At 38.1% G+C, this 18,539-nt stretch overlaps 1 protein-coding gene across 15 annotated transcripts in view; it reads left to right on the top strand.

Moving 5' to 3' along the window:
• TENM2 (teneurin transmembrane protein 2) overlaps positions 1 to 18,539 on the top strand; it is an 808,680-nt gene that overhangs the window by 671,144 nt on the left and 118,997 nt on the right. For 13 of the 15 annotated variants that reach the window (XM_074916403.1, XM_074916400.1, XM_074916398.1 and 10 more), the window contains 2 exons: positions 5,629 to 5,751; positions 16,840 to 17,045. In XM_074916403.1, coding sequence (XP_074772504.1) covers positions 5,629 to 5,751; positions 16,840 to 17,045 — 329 coding nt within the window. The remainder of the gene's footprint in view (positions 1 to 5,628; positions 5,752 to 16,839; positions 17,046 to 18,539) is intronic. The other 2 variants (XM_074916402.1, XM_074916399.1) reach the window with 1 other exon arrangement.

The following is an 18,539-nucleotide window of genomic DNA, read 5'->3' as shown; positions in this document are numbered from 1 at the left end:
TTATGTTAGAAAGATGTGGATCGCAACTGATTGAGTTAGCAAATTCTGGTTGTGCGTGTGTTTGTGAACTGTCCTGTAACCTCTCCAGATGTGAGAGGAGCTAAAGAAAAGAGAAAAAAGTAAGAGCTTCTTATTTTTCTTGTTACAGCTACCCAATAATCCATGCTCATTTGATAAAGATCTGAAAGCACTAGTTAGAATCAAGTGTAGTGTTTTCAGGCACCGTGCAAGTTTTTCTCATGCAGTTCCTCCATTGCTCTTTTCTGACTTTCAGACCTCTGCTATTCCTGTCTCGTGTGTCTCTTGAGGAGAGGTTGTCAGTTGTGATGAATTGTGCATTCAATTTGTAATGGGGGCAAGTAATCACTAGGGAGTTGGCCGAACACACTCATTTCACTTGTGACTTGGGTTGAACTTGAACCTATTTCTCCAGGAGAATAGTAGTAGAACATTAAACTACTATGTTTCTAGTATTTTAAGTAATTATTTTATGAATAATAATTGAGATCAGTAATATCAATTTCTGGTATTCCTGGAGTTCTGTTGCATGATCAAGAAGTAGTAACTAGTAAAGCACTATGAGTCTCAGCTGAACAACATTTAATACAAAATAAACATACAATAATGTTTAATTATTTTTTAATTTGAAGGGATACATTTATTCTTTTCAAGTTATCTGGGTTACCCATCTATATGAACCCAGAAGTGTAAAACACTAAACTTCTTTTGCTTCATACAAATATTGTGGGACACTAAAGCAAGATACAGACCATAGGAAATAAAAAACAGATGTGCAGTTAGTTCTTTGAATATATATACTAATGTATATACATGCTGCTAAGATTTATTAGGTACCTTTTGTTTCATCATGTCTGTGATTCACTAGGCCTGATTTGGAAATCACACTGGTGTTGTTCAAGGCTAACTATTTATACTGGAATAACAAGAGTTACATCATTGTTCATCTCATGAGTGGATGGAAAGGAAACTTCTAGTGTTTCCACTCCCCTGTAATACAAAAGCCTACATAGAGCAAATGTGCTTTTAGTGCTTATTCGCTAATGTTCATGATATAACGAACCAATTTCTCTTTCACATGAAAAGAGGCTGGCCTGCTACAGGTAAACATAATGTGACTAGATATATCCTGAAAAAGTGAGATCCTAGTGTGATGAGTTCATTGTGGATGACAATAATTTAAGGTTTAGTAAGCGTGACAGCTTGGAAAATTAATATATGGAAACATTCTGAGTTCTGTTCACTTTTATAAACTTCCCGTCTTTTTGAGTTGCTTAAGGAATACTGAATTTTCTAACAGTCAAGCAGTGCATATCTTCCAGACCTCCACTGGGAAGATGCAATAGGAATGGGGAAAATGGTGGATTGTTAAATTGCATGTTTCTCCATTTAAGAAGGAATACCACAGAGTAAAGGGATAAGTGCAAAATCTGATTCTGCCCCACCTGTTGTAGTTGCCCTGAGTTGTACTACAGGGAGACCTCTAGCACATGAAGACAGCAGAGGTCTCTCATTTTAAAAATACATCGTCAAAAGTGACAGGAGAGCACAAAGGGAAGACAGCTTTCTGAGCCTGGAAACCATTGTCCATTAGAACAACTCTGAATGGAGTGAGCTTGGGCTTAGGGCCAGAATGAGAGAAGACTGAAAGAGGAATGTGGGGACACTACTAAGCCTTAGAGAACCTTCAAGAAAGTTTTGCACATATGTTTTGTCATTTTTCTGTGGATTTGTATACCTTTTGGGATTTCTTAAAATAATACGTGATTCATTCCAGCAACCTCTATCTTATGTAAGTCTTAGATTGATCCTTGACAGCTCAACCACCTGGAGTGATGAACTAGTTCTCTGCTTTTGTTCATGATGGGCATGCAGGTTTAGCTTCCAGGTGCTTTTGCTTTGTGTGTATGTGTGTGTTGCTGGGGTGGGAGTGAGAGACTGATTATTACTTTTTACCTAAATCCCAAAGGTTTTACTTCAAAATTTATTGTTTCCGTAGTCTAATTTTTTAGAGAGTATAAATACGCAATTTACTAACCTGTGTTACTAGATGTTCGTGTTAAATGAACCAGATAAATTCTGACAAGCTCAGTGTTTGAAAATCAGGTATCAGAGACAAGAACTCAGAAAATATGCTTAAATGTTGGGGGAAAAAAGGAAACAAACCCAAGTAATACCTACAAAATATACATATGCTCTGTAAAATATAATGTATGAATACACCATACATGCAACAGATAAAATGGCACTTTTTTGTGTTTTAAATCTTCAGGGATGTGTTTGTCCCTGAAGGTTAATCTATAAAGCAAATGTGGAGCTCTGGAAATGTGTTCAAGTAAGTGGGCTGTTTCGGAAAATTGACGTTCGTCTTGATGATCAGCCTGGTGAACATCCTATTGAGAAAATGTGGCCAGTGCTGTAATATCTGATGAAAGCGTGTCATTGGAGAAGAAGGCAAAGCCAGAGCATCGCAGATTATTTAATTGTAGTTTCAAAAAAACCCCAAAGCCCACAATAGAAAAAATAGAAAACAGGCACAAATTTACTAGCCCAAATTTCTCTTCTGGCATACATGCACTCAACTTCTGAGTGGATCTCTGTATTTCTAATTAAACAGGCTTCAACTTATTCCTTTGCTGGAGGCATTATTGTTTGATTAACAGAACAAAAGGTTAATCATATAAATTTGCTATCTCATGGCGTTCTGAAGCAGGAGAGAATAGGTTCTCCCTGCTCAGCTGCCAGTCAGGTTTGCTATATTCAGTGCAAACATGGAGCTTTCCCCGCAGGCCCCTGTGACATACTTTTATCGAAGTATTATTGGTAGAAGGTGAACGTTCCTCATGTTTGTGACTTCAGCTGTCTTAGTGAAAGTTTGCGGATCACGTAATGGATACATGAGCTGTGCAGGAGATTGCCATCTTTTCTCTGTCTCTGTAAGGGACTATAGTACACATGTAAATCCCTGCCCCATTAAGAAGAAGCTCTAATTGCTCCTACCTAATGTGCATCTGTGATTAAAACACAGAGCAATGGAGTTATGAATGAAATCATGGCATACTTGGAAGCAGATGGATCAAAGTTTTTCTTAATACCATTTTAATAAGATCTTTTATAATTCTTTGTCTGAATTTACCATCTCTGGTAATTATAAGTTAGCAACTATAATTCTCTTGGACAGACTAGTAGTTACAATTTTCTTATGTCTTTGTTGTAAGGAATGGTTCACACTTGAAGCAGCAGATTTTCGTCTCTGCAAGTGACCTACATTTATGGTTACACTTGCAATAAATTTTTTTTTAAAAAAGCAAGCAACTTAGAATAGACACACTGAGAGTTTAAAACACCGAAGTCTAATTCTCCTGTATCACTTGTTTTCATTTGAGGCTTTGAAATTCATTTAATCTTTATGCTTATGGGGTGGTCCAGCTGAACTGTCTTTGGAGCCCTGGTGTGTGTGCCTCACGTGGGAACTGCTGACAGCACAGACATGCCACAAGCTGCCCTGCTACCTGGCATCCCCCAGCCCCCTCACGTCTACACCAGAGATGATGTCTCTCACTTGATGGGGAGAGTCTGTATAAGCTAGCGAATTGTTTGTGGTTTGAGCTTTGTGAATAATTTTTCAGTTTCATTGCCATACTGAAAAGTGAATTAGTTGCTTGAGACTAGACCAAAAAGCCTTTTAAAAGGTTTGTTTTGGCAAAACAAAAAAGTTGTAATTGAATAAAACATATGATCCCATGTAAAATTTTTGTGTATTTTCCAGGAATTCTTAAACATTCCCTAGAAATAAATTTTGACTAGTTTCTCAGCGAAACATCCTTTTCAGCTTCATACTTGGTATTTTTTAAAATACCAGATGCTTTAGTGTATTTTCAGGGTTTTTTTCCTAATATAAAAAATCTTGCAAATTCAGCATGAGTGCAAAATCTGCCCTCTTCACACAAAATGTCCTCTGATTTTAGTTACTGTTCTTAGACATTGGCTTGGTCCGTGGGTATGTCTCGGGGAAAGTGATATGAAAGCAGTCTTGCTTCTCAGCTGCTTTTGTCAAAAATACGGAAGTTAAACTCTGCCTAAATTGTGTGCTGAGAGCTTTCCAGGAGTTGGGATAGACGGATTCTGGTGGTGAGGGGTGCTTTGTTTTGTTTTCTTGGGTTTTAGGAATATGTATATGAATCAGTCACATCTAAATGGATTCCCTGTATTCAAAGATTATGTGTCTGAGTGATGTCTCAGGCACTGTAAATTGCAGTTCCTGTGATAAATCTTTTGCTTTACCTATCCCTAATGTTTAATCTCTGAACACTTAGCTGTGTGGCCGCTGCTGCTCCATTTGTGACCACATCAGCTCTTCTACAATTGCTTGTAATCAGACACAAAATATCTTCAGTGGATCTGACACTGCAGAAGTGAACAGTTATATGGGTACCCATAATCACATCTATTTTCTGCCCGAAACAGACAGTGAATCCCCTCAAACACCATTTTAGAATATAACTGAAAATGCTGTTCTCTGCAACATGTAGGGTTACATCCATCCTATGTAAACAGGAAGAGTGCTGATGGTGCACATAAAGGAAGGGAATAAAAAGAGCTTTGTGGGCTTTTCTATCCCTTACCACTCTCTATACTGGGAGGAAGCCATGGAGATAATATGACACAAGTATGAAGATGTATTCAGGTAGCTTCTGTTTATACAAGGTGAAGTTGCACATAAATCCACTAGCTGAATGATTCAGACCTGTCAAGTCTCATGCATTATGCACAGGACTTATTCAATTAGCCCCTACCACAGTGTCTATAACTCATGCACTTGCGAAGGCGGTGCCACGGCCTTTCTCCCACTCCAGATCTTGCATGTCGGGCACAGCTGCGTGGCCTCTGCCAGGCCTGCCTTCGGCACAGGGAGGGCCAGAGAGGCCATGGTCCCGCACTGCTGCCAGAAAGGGGATGCGGCTCCTTGTGTGGCCCAGGTGGCCAAGTGTTATGCACTGGGTTAGCAAAAAATTGTGAGGTCAAAGGATTGGCAAAAACCTGGGTTTGTTGGGAAAGTTGGATCAACAAAATGAAGACAGAGGCGGTTGTTGATTTAAATAAGTTGTAATACACACAAAACAATTGGATTACAATGTCATTAGTGTACGTGGGGCTAGAGCTAATTTTATAATCAGTGTATAAATTACCAGATATAATTTAAACTCAGAGCTAGTATTTGCAGTAGTGCTTTGTTTCCAAGATTATCCCCCTGTACTATGTGAATCGAAAAGGTAGTGCGCGATGCCAAAGGCGGAACAAAATGCTTACCTCTCTTTCGGTACCCTGGACTGTAAGCATTTTCCTTTTGTGTTTCAGTAATTTAGAAGATCTGATAACTGAACAAAGTCAGACAGATTTATGTAAGTCATCAGGGCTTTCTTTTGGGTTTAGGGTTTTGTTGTTGTTGTTTTTGCCTTTTTTTAGCATATTAACGACGCTCTGAGACAAGTTGCTTTACCCTGTTTTCCAAAAGCGGCTTAACTGAAATTAGCTGTAGTCTCTCCCCCAACATTTTTTATCTGTGCGCGGCGTATTTATTTATTCTCCACGCCTTTGTGTCTCTGGCAGCGATGCACCTCCTGGGGCTGAACTGGCAGCTCCAGCCGGCGGACGGACACACCTTCAACAACGGGCTGCGGCCGGGCCTGCCGGGCGCGGAGGACGTGGCGGCGGCGCCATCTGGAGGCAGAGGTGAGGCGGCGGCGCCGGGCCCGCGGCGCTGCGCGCGCTCCGCTCCGTCCCGCTCCCCAGGGCGGGCCCAGCGCCCCCCGGCCGCACCTTCGCGTCGGGCGCCCCTTGCCGTCGCGGGTGTGTGCTGCTCGTGGTTGTCTGCTGCTTCGCCGCCCGGGTAGGGCTGCTCTTACCTGTCCCTCTATGCGTTAATGCACAAACCCGTGTCATTTCTAGGACCTCACCTGCTAACGGAGATGTGCGCCCTCAGGCACTAATGAGGAAGGGCTGGGTCAAAAAATGTACCTGTTACTGGCTGTGTGCCCTGCCTCCAGGTACAGCTTAGTCATCTCAAAGGACAAGAAAAGGCTTGACTTGGTAGAAGTACATTGTACTGCTTGAGAGAAGTCAAGAACTTTGGCTTCCAGGTGGGGCGAAATCCCTGTTGTTTCTTCTTTCTCAGGTGCAGTTCTAATAGAAAACATACACGACATCAGAATTTGACCCATACTATATACTCTGTCCGGTGATATTAGTATGAGCAATGTAGACAACAAGTGAATTCTTTTACTCCTAAAGAAAAACTTTGTTCTAGTGGAGGATGACAGAGACAGGGCAATGAGAATGAGGGGAAATCGAGAAACAAGAATACTTTCTTAAGCTGAGAATGCATATATTAGAAATACAGAGTAATTACATGTTATGAAAAGGATTTTAATAATTTAAATTGAATGTTTTTTATTGGTGAGATTCAGGTGTTTTCTTTGCTACATCACGATAAGGTTTTCCCTGGTTATTACAAAAAGTTTGATAAGACAGAACAGAGTGTTTCAATTAGTCAAAGCACCTCACAGGCGTTAGTGTTCTGTGAAAGTGGGATGGGGTGACTGAAACAGAAAAGTAAGAGCACTTGCTATTGCTCAACAGAAGAGTTTTGTTCAGAGCTGAGCATCATCTTGCTCTACGCGGACCTGTGGCTTGTGTTAAACTTACTGATTGCCAACGCAAGTGTTAGAAACAAATGCTAACACAAGATGCTTGCGTTGGATGTGTTGGAAAAAATTCAATTAAAATAGAGCTGGGAAAGGAAGCTGAGTTGTTCTTCGGTGTGCCTGATCATTTCATGGATTTGCTTCTGTTTTCAATAAATGATGCTGCTGCACCTCAGCTTCTTCACGTTTGCCCTGGAGGGACTAATTTTGACTTCCTCCTTTTCATGAAATCCTACATCCTAATGGTGGCAAAAAACTATAGATTTTCAGACAGCTGTTGGCTTGGCTTTCATCTCTGACTGACTGTAGGTCAAACCGGATGACCAGCACATCCCTAAGTACAAGGCAGAATGTTTATATTACTGCTGAACCTCTTCCAGATTGTGCACAGGTGAGAGACCCTATGGTTTTAGGCAGGAACCTGAAGAGCTCAGGTCTGCAATTATGGTCACTTAGCAGACAACTGCAGTGCTTAACACGTTTCCAAATTCCCTCCCCTGCAGCTTTTTGTTGCCATCTCCGTGCAAATATAGGGCAGCAGAATTGTTGAATTGCAATGAGCTCATCTGCCTGGGGCACTTCAGTGCAAATCCTGGCAGTTTATCCCATCCCCACTCTAATTAGCTTTGCACATTTGAAGAGGCTGAGATGCCGGCTGTTTTGGGAGTGGTAACCTCCTGTAGAGGAGACAAGGAGACAACTGCTAGATGTGTCTTAAATTGCTGCAGTTAGCTTGCCTCAGAGCATGTTGGAAAAGTTTACTTGTGCTTCTGACATTTGTAGAAGGTTGCTGAAATGTTGATAATCTGGGAGAAGGGGGGGGGAGAACAATATTTAGGCAAGTAATCTTCCACAGTGGAATAATATAAATGACAGGTTTGGATGAACACAAGGAATGTCTAAAAGACAAATTCTTACAGAAGGAAAGGGTGAAAAGTTCTTCTACCTCACCTTTCCTTTTATTATGTCCAAGTTAATATTGCTATCCCAGCAGTTTTTAGGAAAGCCTCTGACAGCTTTTAACACAACAACCATTTCAGGGCTCAGGGCTCTGGCTGTGGAGAGTGACCTTTCTATAATTGACACAACTCAGGATGAAGCCATTCTTTTCAAAACATAGGTCTCCCAAAGAAACCTTTAACCCCTAGACTGACAACGGCCACTTAAACGCAAGCTGTGCCTACTCAGCAAGCAAGGCATTTTAAACTAGAGCAATTTGAAAGATTAAAAAAAAAAAAACAAAAAAAACCAACACCAAAAACAACAACAGATATTTCAATTTGATCTGCTTGTTCCTTGTTAAGAGACTAAATTCTGGTATGAAATAATAAAACTGCATTTAAGAGGAATGTAAATTACTTTATTACTGCAGCTTCCTATCTGAATGAAAACAAAATTCACTATTAAGATAACACAGTCGCAGGTTTTTTGTAATTGCACACTGAATCTCGCTAATAGTGGGGATATCTGAAAGGGGTAGGCAAGTGCAATGGGCAGAAAAATCCTCAGTACTGCTGTAAAACTGCAAGTGAAGTCCACTATGCTCTGACTGTAAACAAAGGACTAGATAGCTTTTTGGTTTTGCCTTTAGGCTCTGGAAGTTGCGCTGAAGTAGGGATTTAGATTAAGAGACAAAAGTAAAGAAAAATACCTTTCTTAATACAAATTATAAGGTAGTATCCCTTCATAATACATAAAAACCAAAAAGTTAGCACTGCCATGGAATTGTGGAGTTGCTACAGGGATGAGATAGATAGTAAACCCAGCTTTCTGAGAGTGAAGCCCATTTGTTTGTTACAGTTGTGTAAGGATAATGTTAGAATTTTGGTGTAATAAACCTGAAATAAGGAAAAGGGGGAGGGTCATGTTTGGGAATAATTCCTTCTTCACAAAGAAGTAAATTAGATGAGTTTAAGGATTTTTCTTTGTCTAGATTCTGTTAATCTGTGACAAAAATATATTCTACATTTAAACTTACGTTGTAGGCTAGACACACATCTCCATAAAATATGTGACTATCTATGTGCTGTTTCCTTTCTAATTGACAGAATATACTATAAAAGTCAACTTTAATTATTTCAGAGAACACCTAAAATAAACTGCCATTTGTGTGTAAATATCCAAACTAACTCCAGCTGCAGATCCAAGTAAAAAATGTTTTGGTGTAGGGTTTTTTGTTTATGACATACTGTCTTCGGTGTGCTCACAAATTTAGCATATTTTCTATGAATTCAAAAATGGCTTGGTATTTTTTTATCTTGATTATTTCCTACAGTAAGGTTCTATAAAGCTGAAAAACACAGTAAGAAATTGTTGTCTCTGATCCTAGAAACCCACATTTTATGACACCAAAGACAGTTATGTGCAATAAATGTGGACCTGAAAGATCACTTCAGTTACCATAAATATACTAATTGGAAAAGGTAGATTTGAATTTGTGTTCTGATACTCACGTAATCCAGGGTTTGTTTTTCTTTGGACCAAACAGCTTGATCCAGGTTCATGCTCAGTTTATGAGATATTTTGCTAAATCTACCACAGTGTGTGGATTTTGAAAATACAATTATAGTTAATTAAATGGTAAAGTATTGACACATCATGAAGAATACTTGTTTCCAGTTAACAAATTCAGCATTGTAAATATAATGGCAATAATGAAATGAAGAAAGTTAAATTTGCTGTTAAATTTGACTCCATTTTACTTGCTTGAGATGAGAGAGGGGAAAACCAGCTCTCTACTAATCTAGCAGAAATTTAGATACAGAAAGCTAAGCGCAGCAGTCATTGTGAAGCTGTATAGGTTGTCTTCAGTTCTCTTCAGGTGATGTTGAGAACTCAGCCAGATGCTGTAGCTCTGAGTCACATCTTTGGTTTGCATACAGAAGTGATTATTTTTACTATCAGTGGAGCAGACAGGCAATGTTAAAGGAATAACAAAATTATTACATGGATTTGTCACCTAATGTATTGAATGAGTTGGGTTCAGGTGCAAATAGAATAGGCCCTGACTTGACTGCCTGAGACACTGGTGCTACCCCAGCTGTGTTCCTGCTGGAACCTAATTCTACCTTTCAGACAGTGTAAGGCCTTGGGAACAACTGGTGGGAACTCTTTGTCATGTTGCAAAAGATAAAAAATTCATACCTCATTAACAATGTAAACAGCACGAATCTTTTGGTTTCTACTATTTCCTTTCAGATGCTTTGAAACAGACGATCAAAATGTAATAACAATCAATGTATTTTAAATGTCACTTCCGTTACCTTCGTTCAATTTAATCAAGACATGCCATCATTTTCCAGGTGGATTAATCTTATTAACTAGTTATGTGGCTAATGTAATGTAGATCTTAATTAACACATTAGCAAGCTGAAGTATTAATATGGACGCTATGAAGGCTTGCAGATGTGGTCTTCTGAAAATATATCGGCCTCTAGGGCTGCCTAGGAAAAGCAAAGTATTTGACTGAAGTTCAACAGAACGTGAGTTTTATTTTTGTGATTGTGTTGATGGTGATAGTATGAGTTACTGTGTTTAAAGTTAGGTGATGAAGTATATTATATACCATCAGAGATGATTGTTAGTTGATGTAGAAATTCACCCTATTATGTATTTGTTCTGTGTGAAATGCAGTGAACTAACATCTCAAATTTATTTCAGTTATAATTTGCTTCTGGTTCAGAAAACAATGGATCTTGTGAAGCCATGCCCACATGAATGTAAAGATGTGCCTAAATTTTAGGTGTATCATGGTATTAATTAAGGCATGTTTCTTAATTTCACCTGCAGAGCCAGATTGTTTGGCTGCAGCTCAGACAGAGCAGTGGTCAGAAGCAGAAACCCTCTTTGCAGAATTTCTTTCCTTTCGCAACAACAGAAATATGGGATACTGACCAGAAAGCCCGAGATTTCGATTTTGTTTCAGAAGCTGTTTTACTGGACTCCTGAAAGCTCATACAAATTCAGAAGCTTCCTTCCTCCTCACTTCACAAAGTAGAGCTCATTAGTACCTCAGCATTTTCAGCATAACTGAAGTTCAAGATGTGTCATAGCAGCTTCTCCAGACAAACTCTCATTTCCTGGCTTTTTGCTTTATTGTAGCTGTGGGAATTTGTTTTGTATCAGTAGTCAATCTATTGTACACATTTCAAAAAGAATGGGTTTTCACTTGGGTCCTAGGGCACTTACGTATTAGTGGTAGATATTTTGAAGCCTAAATTCATATATGAAGTGATCAATGTGGTAATAGTGCATAGCACAGATTTTTCCAGTGAAGAAATTTGTATAGAAAAGACATTTTCTACTTTCTTTGTTTGCCTTTCTGAAACAATAAGAAATGTCTGATCATATAAGTAGCAAATTTACCTGAGCAAAAAATCAAGCTATCATTGAAAACCATAGTAATTCCCACGCATTCTTTTCTGCCAAAAAGTCAGTGGAGTGTATTTTTATATTGAATGATTTCCTTTACACAGCTGTACCATAAATTTCTTTGGAATTCTGAGTCATCTGTGAAAATCCTTAGCTATATAACAGACAAGAACAGAAAAATAAGTTAGATAAAAAGATAAGGAAAGCTATGTCTGCAGCAGTGATTTATAAGAAATGCAGAGGTACTGGAAGAGAAGTGAAAGAGAATTCTCTTTAACCAACATTGGTGATATTTATTCCTTGTATTTAATTTGAAATTGTCCAAATTATCTTGGTAGTTCATTATGGATCCTTTGGAATGGTTATTCTGCTAGATATTTTTCAAGAGTGTTATCAAGACGCAATTTACAGTCATCACCGTCGCAAAGGCACACAGTCAAAGCACTGGAGTTAATTGCTATTTAAATGTGATGTCTGTAGCGTGACACTGCTGGTAGCCAGATTTCATTTTTATTTTTTAATTTTAACTAGTATGGGAGAGGAGCCTATAATAAATACTCAAGTATATCTGGTTTCGGTGTAGATACAGTTCTGCCTCCATAGCTGACACTGCTTGACATCCATTAAATTAGAGGCTGACTGGGCATGTCCTATCAGCTGCCACCTTCAAACTGACCTCCAGCTCAAAGATGAGGCCTGCTGACAAGTTAGCAGGGGGAGTTTGCATTGCTGTTGTCATGTATTGCCTATTTGATAGCTTCAAAGGCAAATATACTTGAGTTCTAAAGCAGTCTTTTCAAATGTATATGCCAAAATAGTAATTCAACTGGGTAAATAACACAGCAGTTTAAATGAATAAGTGTTATTTAGTTGATAAATATATGTTTGACTGAGCGATTGAAATGGCTCCCCTGGGTAAGATGAAGAAGTATGCTTTTAAAACTCTCTTTTATAGATGTTTCTAGAGAGGAAATCACAGGAAAAAAAAAAATCATGTATCCATGGGGTTATGAGATAAACAGACAAAACTCTAAAACAGTCACCCACAGCAGAGATAATGATGTTCGGATTTATTTGTTCACAATAGTATGAGTTGTTTAGGCTAGTCTTTCTTCCCAGATTTGTCAGTTTGTCAGATCTGTAACTTCACTTAAATGCAGTGCATGTTTGAACGCGATCTGCAGTGGTCCATCAAAATGGAAAAACTTCTAAAAATAGCTGGAGGGGAGTGACTCAGGTGGCAAGATACATTCTCTACATTAGGAGGTGAAGACTGAAGGGAGGTATAAAAAAAAGTTTGAGTCTCCAGAGACAGAGCTTATAAGTGAAGCTGTTAGTGCAGAAAAAGGCATTACAAATATAAAGCTAGGATGATCTTCTGCTTTTCAGGTTTTTAATAGGCTTAAGGTTTTGTTGGTTTTTTTTTTTAACTAAGAAATGAGGTTCAGGTGTCCTATCTACTTTGCACTTCATTTTTGTATTTCTAACTTGGGGAGAAAGGAACATGAAGAGGCCAGTGTTGAGACCCCTGTAGTATTTTTATGTGACTGCTCTGCATTGCTCAGCTTCAAGGTGAGAATTTTTGACAGGTCATTGCTAATATTTCTCTTTTACAAGTAGCCATCTGAGAACATCATGACCCACTCAGGTGCACTGGCTGTTGACACAAGGAGTAGGACCAAGATGCTCTCACTAGTTTTGTGTCAGACTAACAAGAGTAAGTCAGCAGGGATTTATAAGTGTGATTCAATAATGCATAGTCTTTAGAGCTCTGATAGCTTGCTGGACTTAAAACTTTATAAGTTGTTAGTTAAACTTCCAAGTATAAAGCTTATATTTTAGTACAACTTCAAGCATTTCTCAATTGTGTTATTTCAGCACTGCAATGTAGAGCCATAAAAGCAGGATGTCATGTATTAAAGTCTTAAAAGCAAAAATAAGGATCCCTTTCAGCATGCTGGAGGTGAGGCAGCAGCTGTTTCTCACAGATGTGGCACAAGCTGCATGTAGAGCAGAGGCATGCCACACTACAGAAATACAGACTTGAAAATAAGTGGTCATCCATCCTTTCCATTCTTTGTTGTAGGTTAAGCGTATCTTGATCACGTGGTATTTGGCTCATCTAACCTGTTCTTAAAATCCTCTGCTGTGTTGAACCCCTGTAGCTGTCACAGCTCTTTTCCTAGGTAGATTTTCCTGAGATGCTGAAATGTTCTAGGAGTGGTTTGGACAACTAGAAACCAGGCCATTTATGTTGTCAAGCAAAAAAAAGAGCATCTCTGGGGAGATGCTCCCAAAGCTAATGCCAAACTGAACTGAATCATTTCAGTATCGGGAACCTGAATCATGTCTCTAGGTTGACTGATAATCACAAATTCAAGTGTCTTATGTACAGTTTTTACCCATTTTTAATAACTTTAAAATTTTCATAACAAATATAAAGGAATGGTCTTTTTCTAATAATGCTTTGCTGGGAAAGCTTGACATCCAATGTATTTGTTTACCTCTGAGGTACATGCTGAAGTAGTGTGAATGTAACTGTTTCTCCTGATGACTGGAATATTCTCTTTTTAGCTTAACTGATGTATTTAAGGATTCCTGACTTCTGAAAAATACCCTTTCCCAGATAGAAATACAAAACACAGTTCTGGAAAACCAGAGGAGGCTAAGGCTAAATTCAACCAGAAATACTGAAACTTGAGTTTCCATAAGAATATAAGTTATTTGCAAAGTTATATATCTAGTGAACTCAGCAGACTTGGAAGCAAAGTAATTAGCAAAAGTCATTGGTGGTGGTGGTGTTTTGAAGCTGCTTTAATAGCCAGTGAAACCACAATCTCCAACAGAGACTATGGTGGATTTACCATTTGCATGCTCACTAAGCTTGCTGCACTGGATAAAAGTGAGGTACAGTAGTTGAACCGATATTCATTGTAATATCTATTTGATGTAGATGAAAAACACGTGACTCAGTAATTTGTAAAACAAATGTATGCATGAGGACATTCTAACACCCTGTCACCTCTTAGGGTTCTGACAAGGATTAATTTTTCTAAAACTTAACTTGTAGCATAGGCTATTTATGTCTATTAGTAGCCATTTCAGGACTTAATAGGCCCAATATATATATTTATATACATATGTTATATATATGATTATGACATGAAGTAAGTGACTATAAGCTGTTTATTTTTTAACTAATTGGAATATTAGGTTTGTGCTGCTGATACAAGCCATATCTCTGAATATACATGACCACTGCTCCACTGAATTCTAGAACTGTGTTAAAAAGTATAAAGTATTATATATATACTATATTAAAAAGTATAAAGTATTGCTTAAAAAGAAACTAAATGAAAACATGGACCGAGGCTACTGATTTCAAACAGACCTGAACTCCAGATTCTCACCTATTTTACACGTGGATTTCAGCAATAGATTACACTTACCAACTTCAAGATTCTTTATGTCAAAAGATTTGCACTAGCTTCCGTGGACTGGAGCAGCTTGGTTGTAAGCATGAAATTAACCAAACTGAAAAAAATATGTAATGCAGGCAAGCATTGAGTGTAAGAGTCTGTGGACAGAGAATACTGGAAGAGGCACTGGTCTATTAATCTTCCCAATATTTTTACTTATACAGCTTTTATCATCATCATAATAATCCCGACTGTAATACTTCCTGGAAATAGCATTTTCTTTGACTGTTTCACTTTGAATATGGATATACTGAAGAACAAGGTTCTTTATATTGTGTCAAGGAGTCTGTTCTCAGATTGGATACGGTTAATGTTCATTTAAGTATGCGCAGTTTGCTTCTAAAGACATACTTCGTAGCACAAGTGTGCTAGGACGTATTTCTTTAGAAGCAGCATTTATCACCATAACTTGGAATTGTGAAGTGTGATGTTGTACTCAAAGGAGATGAAGGAACCCCCAGTCTTACGCTGGCTTCCCAGCTCTGCCAGTGATTCCAGTATTGCATTCAACAGGTAATTCTATGTGCTCTGTAGCTGGTTTTCTTATCTGTGTAGGTAAGGACTAATTTAAATTCTAGTGAGATAGTGCCCGACTTCATTGAGGTAGTAACTTTGAGGTATCCTCTGTTGCAGTAATATATTAGAAATGAAATCATGTGGTTCTTACGAAACATTATATGTTTGAGTCTGGTTGATATTTGTGTTCTTGGATGGCTCTCAAGGCACATTGCTTGACATTCCCAGCAATTTTTCCTTCCTTTGCAGCCCATCTTTGCAACTTCTTCTGCCTTTTTTTTTCTTAGTGCTGTGATGTTATTGTAGACCCATTAACATAGGAAATGAAAAAACAAATAAGTTGCCAAAAACTGTATAGCAGTTGGTATTCAGAGCATTATTTTACCATTTCAAAACACTGCCAACATAATATCTGTTTCATTATGTACAAGTGTAAGTGCTGCTAACATAGATAATTTGGCATCTATAATTGAAACCAATTGCAGCTCTCTCAATTAAAGATAGTCAAGACAGAAAAGCTGTTATGTACTTACCTGCTGGAATTATATGTCATTCTGTGCCATCCTGTTACATTCTTACCATGCTGGAATATATTTCAAAAGTAACTTGCCATTTATTGAAATAGCATTACACCATGAAAAAAACATGAAGTAAACACTGAGCTTTTAACAAATACTGTCTGCTTGTGTCAGAGGTATCACTACCATCCAGTGTGTATTAATAGTGATATTAATGGTACCTTTAAATTTCTGTGATTGTTAAAAGATATTTTCTGTGGTTTTATGGTCTTTATAGTGTCTATTGCAATAATTTTAAAATGGATTTATCATCATGTTGTTTGGGAATATGGAACACAAAATCAAACATTGCCACATACTGTAGCTCGAAAGCACTGCTATCTCTTCACGTATCGCACTCCATGTTTAAAATATGTGTAGCCTCAGAAACATCCTGTTCAGCTGAGAACAGAAGGGATTTGCACCATGTTTTAAAGGTCGACTGTTTCATGGGCTGGAAGCCAGAGCACTCAACCAGAAAGGTCTTGTATCTTGTCTTCAATAATGCATGCTGAAGAACCATCGAATGATGGATTTTAACTAACCACAGCACAGGGGAGAAAGACTTGTAGATAGTCCCTGCTTCAGGCAGAGAGAACTTAAAAGGCAGCACATTGAGTTGTACTAACTTTCTTTCAAGGAGAAGATGCATGTTAGAGTACAGAAGCTGTCCTCTAAATCCTTTTCTGTGCATTTCATTTCTTCTGTCAACTCTCTTGTCTATGACCTGGAGTTTATTGGACTACTTTACTATATAAAACAATGGTAATAAAAATTTTCAATCAGTTCACTTAGATTAAAGTTACCTCTTTGGTTCACCTTTCTGATAACTTTTTTATACCCTGATTGCATACAAGATGCAACTGAAAAGAGCACAGGGAGATTTGTATGTGCTTAATTGACTTTCTACTGTTACTATATTTGATCAGTAAAGAGCAGTTGCAGAATTAAAGGGTTGGATAGTTTAGAAGATTGCAGATACACCACAGAAAAAGGTTCACAGTCTTCTTACTTCAAATACAGGGGCCAAACTCATACATACTGATTGAAACAGCAGGCAGATTGCATCAGAATAAGAAAGTTAGAGTTTGATTTAAAAGGTAGCACTGCCACAGATGTTCACCTTGAATAAATAAAAATACCTGTATTAAAAGCAGTTGTCTCATTTGATTTATATTTGCTTTTATTTTATAGGACCATGGGTTGCTAGGAATAGCAGCATAGACAGTGGAGAAACTGAAGTTGGCCGCAGGGTCACCCAGGAAGTGCCCCCTGGAGTTTTTTGGCGGTCTCAGATCCATATCAGCCAGCCACAGTTCCTGAAGTTCAACATATCCTTAGGGAAGGATGCTCTTTTTGGTGTTTATATAAGAAGAGGACTCCCACCATCACATGCCCAGGTACTTTATCAATGTATTTGTTGGCTTTAAATGTCAAAATGCAAAAGTTTAGAGCATCTGTGTTAGATTTATGTGGGAGTTTATGGAGCTCAAGTTTAGGGATTCCTGGGACTAACTTAATTTGTGATATTTAACTGAACACCCTGATATTAAGATTTCTAAGTTATTACATACCTCAACAGTACATCGATAAAAGAAGTAATCAATGATGTTCTTGCCATTCAGGTTTTTAAGATAACTAGTAGTTTGTTCTCAAGCTTTTAAATCTCTGTCAAGATCTTGGTACTGATTGGGATAAACCTATCCCAGTTACATACCACTCAAAAATGATGAGTGTGTTGGTTAAACTCACAGTATGAAAGCACTGTATACGGTTGGAATGCATGCACAGCTAGATATGTTCACATACGATTTTCTATCTTTATAGACGTTTTAATCTCCACAGGCTGTTGGAATGGCATTGTTGGGATATGCAACAGACCTCGGCACCACTGATACCCAGCCATATTAGAGAACATAATACAGTGGCCAAGTGTTTGAGAGCTTTAATTTTACTACTTTTTCTTCAAGGACGGTGTTTAGGTGTAATATCTGACTCGGACATGGGGCAAGTCTTGCAGTTGGGAAACCCAATTCTTGATTTCTAACCAGCCTCAAAGATGAAAAAGTGACACCACATTTTTACAGTAACCCTGTAGTACAGAGCTAAGAGCTGTAAGTAAAGATAGTTTTACAGTTAGTGAGACCAGATTTAAGTATCTTTTTCTTCTGGGCTGTGCAGTGGGTGTTTTAGGTTTTTTGCGTGAGAAGATATAGCTATATTTTCCGTTACAGAGAGAAATGTTTTTATTATATTGAAAACTCATTAATGTGAATGGAGGGATTCCCATTTACTTAGATTAGAACTGCAATGAGAAATAATATATTTGCAGTTACACATACTAAAAGGAAAGAGCCTCCATTCTTTAGAGTGCAAGGGAAGCAGAAATAGCAACCAGCTTTTGGAAAGGACCCCTTCCATCATGCATATCCTTACTGCTAAAAACTGGTTCTTCATTCAGAAATTATCACCTAAACTTAAAATGCTTTATTTAGTATATCATTTCCAAAAAACAAATGTAGAACTCCATGATCCCTTTTGGAAATCCTCATTTAATAGTTCTAAATGCATTGCCCTGACATACAAAGAACTACTGATATTTTTTTTCATTTGGCGAAGCAAACTGCAATTACATAAATGGTTAAAATACATGGTCTAAGCTAAAATCCCAGAGGCTTTAACATAATTGCATTGCTACATATTGCCATATAGGGAAAGTATGTTCATATTGCCTGCAAGAAGATATCAACCCTAAGCGAACTGTATCCATGTGTATGCACAAACTCATGGTACAAACAGTGAACCAATGAATTTTCAGGGGAAAACTGCATTTACATTAACTGAATTTTGGATCTGCTTCCCCATGTGAGACAAATTTATGGAACTGTTCTGCA

Source organism: Athene noctua, chromosome 12, assembly GCF_965140245.1.
Source record: "Athene noctua chromosome 12, bAthNoc1.hap1.1, whole genome shotgun sequence".
Lineage (NCBI taxonomy): Eukaryota > Metazoa > Chordata > Aves > Strigiformes > Strigidae > Athene > Athene noctua.
This window is presented reverse-complemented; position numbering and strand designations above follow the sequence as displayed.